The 8,640-nt window shown below is 45.2% G+C and overlaps 1 protein-coding gene across 1 annotated transcript in view; it reads left to right on the plus strand.

Moving 5' to 3' along the window:
• The window catches only part of FGD3 (FYVE, RhoGEF and PH domain containing 3), a 55,529-nt gene that overhangs the window by 7,316 nt on the left and 39,573 nt on the right, over positions 1–8,640 (plus strand). Inside the window, exons 2-4 of the mRNA XM_014529504.1 lie at positions 6,179–6,268; positions 6,938–7,074; positions 8,470–8,626. Coding sequence (XP_014384990.1) covers positions 6,179–6,268; positions 6,938–7,074; positions 8,470–8,626 — 384 coding nt within the window. The remainder of the gene's footprint in view (positions 1–6,178; positions 6,269–6,937; positions 7,075–8,469; positions 8,627–8,640) is intronic.

The raw sequence follows: 8,640 nt of genomic DNA on the forward strand, positions 1-8,640 counted from the left end.
CTATTTGGGGTCTTTTTTGGTTCCATATAAATTTTTGGAGTCTTTGTTCTAGATCTGTGAAATATACTGTTGGTATTTTAATAGGGATGGCATTGAATCTATAGATTGCCTTAGGTAGTATGGACATTGTAATGATGTTGATTCTACCAATCCATGAACACAGAATATTCTTCCACTTGTTTATATCTCCTTCTATCTCTTTTTTTCCCCAACGTCCTGTAGTTTTTTGAGAATGTCTTTTACCTAAGTATCTTAATTTTTTGGTTGCAATGGCAAATGGGATTGTTTGTTTAGTTTCTCTTTCTGAGAATTCATTATTGGTGTATAAAAAAGCCATTCATTTTTGGGTGTTGATTTTGTATCCTGCTACATTGCCAAATTCATTTATTAAATGTAGTAGTTTTTTTTGGTGGAGTCTTTAGGGTTTTCTATGTAAAATATCATGCCATCTGCGAATAATGAGAGTTTTACTTCCTACTTTCCAATCTGGATGCCTTTTATTTCTTCTTCTTGTCTGATCGATGTGGCTAGGACTTCCAGTACTATGTTGAATGAGACATCCCTGTCTTGTTCCTGTTCTTAGGGGAAATGGTTTTAGTTTTTGCCTGTTGAGTAGGCTGTGCACTGTAGGTTTGTCATATATAGCCTTTATCATGTTGCGATATATTCCCTGTATTCCCACTTTGCTGAGAGTTTTTATTAAAAAAAATGGGTGTTGGATTTTGTTGAATGCTTTTTCTGTGTCTATTGATATGATCATGTGATTTTTGTCTTTCAATTTGTTTATGTGATGTACCACGTTTATTGATTTGTGAATATTGTACCATCCTTGCATCCCTGGAATAAATCCCACTCGATCATGTTGTATGATCTTTTTAATATATTGCTGGATGCGATTTGCTAGCATTTTGTTGAGAATTTTAGCATCTATGTTCATCAGGGATATTGGCCTGTACTTCTCTTTTTTTGTAGTGTCTTTATTTAGTTTTGGAATTAGGATAATGCTGGCCTTGTAAAAAGAGCTTGGAAGTGTTCCATCCTCTTGGAGTTTTTGGAATAATTTGAGGAGGATGGGTGTTAGTTCTTTTTTGAATGTTTGAATGTTTTCTTCTACTTTTCTTGTTGTTCTCTTTCTGCTCTTTAAGTAGTAGGGTTAAATAGTTTATTGTTAATTTTTCTTGGTTTTTGAAGTATGCCTGTAATGCTATGTACTTCCCTCTCAGGACTGCTTTTTCTGTGTCCCAGATGTTTTTGTTGGTTGTGTGTTCATTTGTTTCCAGGAAGTTTTTAATTTCTTTCTTGATCTCATAAATAACTGATTCATTGTTTAATAACATGCTATTTAGCCTCCATGTGTTTGAATGTTTCTGGGTGTTTTTACTGTAGTTGATTTCTAATTTGATTCTACTGTGATCTGAGAAGATACTTGATATGATTTCAATCTTTTTGAACTTGTAGAGACTTGTTTTGTGTCCTAACATGTGGTCTATCTTTGTGAATGACCCATGTGCACTCGAGAAGAATGTGTATTCTGCAGCTTTGGGGTGAAAAGCCCTATAAATGTCAGTTAAATCCTCCTGATCCAGTGTGTCCTTTAAGGACCCTGTTTCCTTGTTAAGTTTTTGTCCGGAAGATCTATCCAGTGGAGTCAGTGGGGTGTTAACGTCCCCTACTATGACTGTATTGTTGTTGATCTCTCCCTTAACGTCCTCTAGAAGTTTTTTATATATTTATGTACTCCTATTTTGGGTGCATATATGTTTACCAAGGTTATATCCTCCTGTTGGATTGATCCCTTTAGTATTATGTAGTGACTTTTGTTGTCTTTTGTGATGGACTTCATTTTGAAGTCTATTTTGTTGGATATGAATATTGCTACCCCAGCTTTTTTTTCTTTTCCATTTGCATGGAGAATTTTTTCCCATTCCTTCACTCTCATTCTGTGTGAGTCTTTTGTTCTAAGGTGGATCTCTTGTAGACAGCATATAGTTGGGTCATGTTTTTATAGCCATTCAACTACCCTATGCCTTTTGATTGGAGAATTTAATCCATTTACATTTAAGGTTATTATTGATAAGTACTTACTTATTGCCATTTTAATTCTGTATGTCTAGGTTTCTTCTTCTCATTATAGCAGTCCCTTTAGCACATCTTGTAATGCTGGCTTGGTAGTGATGTACGCTTTTAGCCTTTTTTGTCTGGGAAGCTCTTTATCACCATCTATTTTGAATGATAGCCTTGATAGATATAGTAATTTTGGTTTCAGATTTTTGCTTTCCATTATCTTGAGCCCTTCATGCCATTCCCTTCTGGCCTATAGAGTTTCTGATAAGAAATCAGGTGTCAGCCTTATGGGAGCTCCTTTGTTGGTAACAGTTTGCTTTTCTCTTACTGCCTTTAAGATACTCTCTTTTTCTTCAGTTTTTGGCATTTTAATTACCATGTGACTGGGCATGGGCCTGTTTGGGTTCTTCCTGCTTGGGACTCTCTGTGCTGCCCTAATTTGTGTGACTTTTTCCTTCACCAGGTGAGGGAAGTTTTCTGCCATTATTTCATCAAACATGTTCTCTATCCCCTTTTCCCCTTCTGCCTCTTCTGGCACACCTGCTATGTGAATATTGTTACATTTCACATTGTCCCACAGCTCCCTTAAGCTGTCCTCCTGTTTGTTTGTTTGTTTGTTTGTTTGTTTGTTTAATCCTCACCAGAGGAGTTTGTTTGTTTGTTTGTTTGTTTGTTTGTTTGTTTGTTTGTTTGTTTGTTTGTTTGTTTGTTTGTTTAATCCTCACCAGAGGATATTTTTCCATTGATTTTTAGAGAGAGTGTAAGAGAGAGGGAAAGACAGTAATATTGATGTGAGAGAAGCAAATTGATTGGTTGCCTCCTGCATGAGCCCCAACCAGAGCCCAGGCCGGGGAGGAGCCTGCAACTGAGTTACATGCCCTTGACTGGAATTGAACCTGGGACCTTTTGGTCCAGAGGCTGTTTTGTCCACTGAGCCAAACGGGCTCAGGCTGTCCTCCTGTTTTTTAATTATTTTTTCTTTTTGGTTCTCTAATTGAATGATTTTTTCAACTCTGTCTTCTATTTTACTGATCCTGCTTCTATTTTACTGATCCTATCCTCAGCTTCCCCTAATCTGCTGTGTATTCCTTCCAATTTGTTCTTTATTTGTGCTATGTCATTCTTTATTTGTGTTTTCATAGTTACTATATCTTTTCTCATGCTGTTGAGCATCTTTACCATCATTATTCTGAACTCTGCATCAGATAAATTTCTTATCTCTGTTTCATTTATCTTGTCTTCTGGAGAATTCTCTTGTTATTTCATTTGGGGGTTGTTTCTTTGTATCCTCCTTTTGGCTGCCTGTTTGGCTTTGTGACTATGTAATAGGTAGATCTAATACGCCTCTCAATCTCCAGTGCAGGGCAGTGTCAAATGCTTTCTGACTAATTAGATCAGGCAAAGACTCAAAGCTTCCAGTGTCCACTTATGTTTGCAGACTGATTGGATTTAGTCTTGACTAGCCTGCCATCAATTGTCCACAGGTGTGAAGAGAGTTTTTTTCCTAAAGGGTGATTGCTTCTGCCTGGAGGCTAATTGTTATTCTTAGTCTCTTAATGGGACTCAGCACCTCCACACCATGGGGCAAGGTGTTTTCCAATAGGGTGGGCCAACTGTCTGCTCCCCAGGTAAAACCACATAGATAGCAATTGTCTGCCTAAGAAAGATGACCTCTGCAGCATGAGGAAATGACTCAGCACAGGAAACTGGGGTGTCTGCCTTCTGAGCTCTAACCCCAGAGCCCCCAACCCTGGCTTCTGCTCACACAGCTCCAGTCCACTCTGCCCTCCCTCTGCCGGAGCACAAGGTGAGTGGATGCACAGGAAATTTTAAGTCTCCAGTTGATTATTCAGAAAGTTTTTCTGTATTTTAGTTGTAATTCCAGTTTGGTCCTGGAGCGTGTCCATGCAGCATCTACTTACTCCGTCGCCATTTTTAATCCTTCCTGGATGCTATTTTTTCAATCCATTCAGCCAATTCACGTCTTTTGATTTAGGAGTATAATCCATTTTCAAGTAATTACTGATAAGAAAGGACTTATGGTTGTTTTTTGTCCCTCTCTCACTGCCTTCCTTTGTTTCACTGAATTTTGTCCTTATGTGCTTTGATTTCTTCTCATTTCTTTTTGTATACATTTTATAGCTATTTTCTTTATGGTTACTATTGCAATTATATAAAATATATTAAAGTTATACATTTCATTTTGAACTGATAACTTGAATTGCATATAAAAATTCTACTCCATTACAGCTCTCCTTCTTCCCCACTCTGTTATTGATGTCAGAATTACATAATTTATACATTGTATACTCATTAATAAATGTTTATAGTTTTAAAATATTCTTATCATTTAAATTTTATGTACCAAAATTACAACAGTGCATGTTACTATATTTATCCATGCATTACCTTTACTGAGAACCTTATATTTTTGTACAGCTTATGTTGCTCTCTACCATCTTCACAATTTCAAGGACTCCGTTAAACATTTCTTGTAGAGCAGCTCTAGTGGTAATGAACTCTTCATCTTTAGTTTATTTGGGAAGGTCATAATTTCTTCATTTTAAGGCAGCTTTCCTGAATACAGTAGTCTTGGTTGACAGTTTTTTTTTCTCTTAGCATATTAAGTATATCATCTCATTCTTTTATTATTATTACTAGAGGCCCAGTGCAAGAATTCGTGCATGGGTAGGGTCTCTTGCTCTGGCCAGTGATCGGGGCCAATCAGGGCTGGCCGGCTAGGGGGAGGGACTGCGGGAGGTTGGCCGGCTGTAAGAGGTTGGCTGTGGGAGTGCACTGACCACCAGGAGTCAGCTTCTGCATTGAGTATCTGCTTCCTGGTGGTCAGTGCGTGTCATAGCTACCGGCCGGTCGTCCAGTTGTAGCGGTCACTTAGGTTTATATATATATAGTCTAGAGGCCCAGTGCATGAATTTGTGCATGGGTGGGATCTGGCCAGCCTGGCCCCAATCAGGGTGGATCGGGGATGGGCCTGTGGGGAGGAGGAGCTGGTGGGAGGTTGGCCAGCCAGCCTGCCCCGATCGGGACACAATCAGGGTTGGGCCAGCTGGGGGGAAGGGCCACGGGCGATTGGCCAATGGGGTGGGGGGGCCGATTGGGGGCAGGGCCGGCCGTGTGGAGGGGCTGTGGGCAGTGGGCCAGCTAGCCCCACCCCAGAATGGGGTGGTGGGGCCAGTTGGGGGCCAGTGGCCAGGGGAGTGGCAGTGGGAGCTTGGCTGGCCAGCCCCACCCCTGATTGGTGTGGGGTGGCCAATTGGGGGCAGACCTGGCTGGGGGGATGGTCTACGGGCCGATCGGGGTGGTGGGGGCCCATTGGGCCAGTTTGCTGGCCACAGTGGGCGTCATAGTGACCAGTCATTCAGGTCATTCTGGCGTTCTGGTCATTGGCTTTTTATATATATAGATAATGGATCTCAGTGTGGTTCTTTTGTTTTAGTTTTTTAATCCTCACCCAACTATATGTTTTAGAGGAGAGGAAATGAGAGAGAGGAAGAGAGAGAGAAATAGCAATGTGAGAGAGAAACATTGATCAGTTGCCTCCCATACACACCCTGACAGAGGATCAAACCTGCAACCTTTTTGGTGTACGGGATGATGCTCCAGCCAATTGTACCACCTGGCCAGGGCTCATTCATTTTAGATATAACCTAGTTGAAGTTTCTTGAGCTTCTCAAATTTTTATGTCCGTTTCTTTACTCAGATTTAGGGAGTTTTCAGCCATTATTTCCTCAAATGAGCTCTGTTCTCCTGTTAGGACTTTCATCATGAATATATTAGTCTTTCTGTTAGTGTTCCATAAGTTCCTTAGGTTCTCTTTGTTTTTATTCATTCTTTTTTCTCTTTGCTCCTGTGACTTGATGATTTCAAATGACCTATCTTCAAGTTTGCTGAATCTTCTGCCTGATAAAATCTGATATTAAATTCCTCTTTTTTATAGTTTCTATGTCCTTGTTAATCTTCTGCACCTTCCAATCCCAGAAGCCTCCTCTGGCCTCACAGCACCCCTAGTCTTCCCTGGTGCAGAGCGGCCCTTGTCAGATCTTCTCTCCAAGGCTCACCTTCCCCAGCTCATCTCTGGCTCTTCTCTCCCCAGCGCTCCAGGTCCCAGGAGCTGCTCCACATCGCCCAGGAGCTCCTGCACACCGAGGAGACCTACGTGAGGCGGCTGCACCTGCTAGACCAGGTAGCCTTCTGGCTGGGGCATGCCTTTGTCTACGTTCATAGTTTCATGGGCAGTTTCACAGGCAAACTCCCCATCTTAACATTGGCTAGGCCATATATTTGGAATACAAATGACTATACTACAACTCAGAAAAATTTAAGTACCCTCCAGAAACTTATACTTCTCGCTTTTAGAGCTTGTGGCTGTGGGGCAAAGGTCTTGCCTGGTCCCCTTGTGGGTTTTTACTCCTTATTCCTGGCAGTCACATTATATGAGCATGTGAACGGTCTCTGGACATCTTTCTGAATAAACAGTGGGGTCTGTGGGTGGCACTTTCTCTGTCCATGTGACAACATGGGATTTATGAGCTCAGGCAGTAACTCCAAAGGAAGCACAGGGTGTTACAGGTGTTGCCTCTGTTTGGAGCTCACAAGTGGAGAAAGGAAATTGGGACCTTCCATTTCCCATGAAGGTAGATGGAGGAAGGATGGTCTGTCCCCATCTGCCTCATCCCGGTCCTTAGCCATAAGGAAGCTTGCTGTAAGACCCAAAGGTTATTGGAGCCACTTTGCTGAAATGGGAGGTTTATTAGGGAAAGGAGAGGCGTCACAGCCTCTCCTGGGCACCCACACCCACAGAAGAAGCGTGACTGCACCACGTGACCACCCTCAGTGACCATTGTGTGCCCAGGTCTTCTGCACCCAGCTGACAGAAGCAGGGGTCCCTCTGGAAGTCACCACAGGCGTCTTCTCTAACATCTCCTCCATCTACCGCTTCCACGGGCAGTTCCTCCTGCCCGAGCTGCAGGCGAGGATCACAGAGGAGTGGTGAGTGCGCCGCTCCGGGGAGTTTGGCTCTGCACCGCTGACAGTTGACTGTCCTGGTGATTGTGTCATGGTGCTGTTGTTTCTTAATTCTCTTTGCCAAGTGGCTTCTAAATCTGGAGTTTTTATGTCTTAAAAAGCCAGGAGGCACTTGGGCCTGCTTCCCAGCTCTGACCTCAGCGACCCACGGCTGCTAGTGTCTCCCAGCCTTAGCTTCTTCATCTGAAAGGGACCTGCTTAGGGCTTCATGGGATTAAGTGGGGTTAGACACCTGCAAGCACCCCAGCAGCCAGCAAACAGAGCCTTTTTCCTCCTAGGGACACTCCACCTTTGCCTTAAAATATTAGGTTTCCCCTCAGTGTGCACCTTGGGTCCTCCTCTGGGGCGGGGCCTTTCCCTCTGCCACTTCTGTTCATTCTCAGCGCGGCTGCAAGTCATAATGACAAAACATCCCGGCATGGCGCCACCAGCCCTCCCCACCAGCCCCCTCACCGGCCCTTCCCCCCACCGGCCTGGCTTTCTGCTGTTCTGCTTTGGTCTGTGGCCTCCCGCTGCTGCCCTTTGCTGGCCCTCGGAGCCAGTGTCCTGGCCCCTCTGGCTGCAGCCAGGCCCGGGCTCCCCCCACCAGGACCAGCCGGACACTGGGTCACGATGTCAATCTTCAGAGGGACAGGCTGCACCTATGGAGCAGGCGCCCAGGCCTTTGGGCTCAAGCTCAGGGCTGGGCTGGCTGACAGGTCCTTCTGGCGAGAAAGGGGTTTTCTCCTCCAGGCCGTCCGCACGGTGCCCGCGGCTGCTGGGCGATAGCAGTGCAGGGGGGAGCACCTGCGGCCTCCTGCCCGGCTGGGCCTTGCCTGAACCCCCGGGCACATTTCCGGTGAGGCCGCAGTGGCTGGTTTTGTCTGTGTGCCCTTTTCCTTCTTTTGGATGATTTATTTAGGATCAATTCCCCCACAGTTCTAAGATCAAAGAATATTAATTTACGTTTATGCTTTTTGCGGCTTATTTCTAAATCCCTGGCCCAGTCATGGTCAGGGGTGCGCAGTGCCCGCATCGTCCATGCTCAGCTTTGCTCCCGGGAAGGGTGCAGTGCAGTTCCTCGCTTCTCTTTGATGCCGTGGCCGTCATGACAGTGGCTCCCGCCCTGGGTGTGAGCGCGGCTCTGTGCCTGCCCTGGTGACGGTTCAGGCACCTGCGTTTGCCATCCGGCATCTGCTATTTTCTCCTCCCAGTGAGTCGGGGAAGGAGACGGAGGCTCCGGATGGCGACAGTTTGCCTCCCGCCACACAGAGGGGGTCAGGCCGACGCCGTTCCCCGCTCCTCGCCCCCCCCCCATGAAGTCCCTCTCACCTGACCCCTCGCCAAGTGGTTTCTCTGATGATCTCACCCCCCACAAAGGGACGTGAACCCTCGGTTCGGGGACATCCTGCAGAAGCTGGCCCCGTTCCTCAAGATGTACGGCGAGTACGTCAAGAACTTTGACCGGGCGGTGGAGCTGGTGAGCGCCTGGACCCAGCGCTCGCCCCTGTTCCGGGACGTGGTGCACAGCATCCAGGTAGGGCCTGCCCG

Source organism: Myotis brandtii, unplaced genomic scaffold (genome assembly GCF_000412655.1).
Source record: "Myotis brandtii unplaced genomic scaffold, ASM41265v1 scaffold684, whole genome shotgun sequence".
Classification (NCBI taxonomy): Eukaryota; Metazoa; Chordata; class Mammalia; order Chiroptera; family Vespertilionidae; genus Myotis; species Myotis brandtii.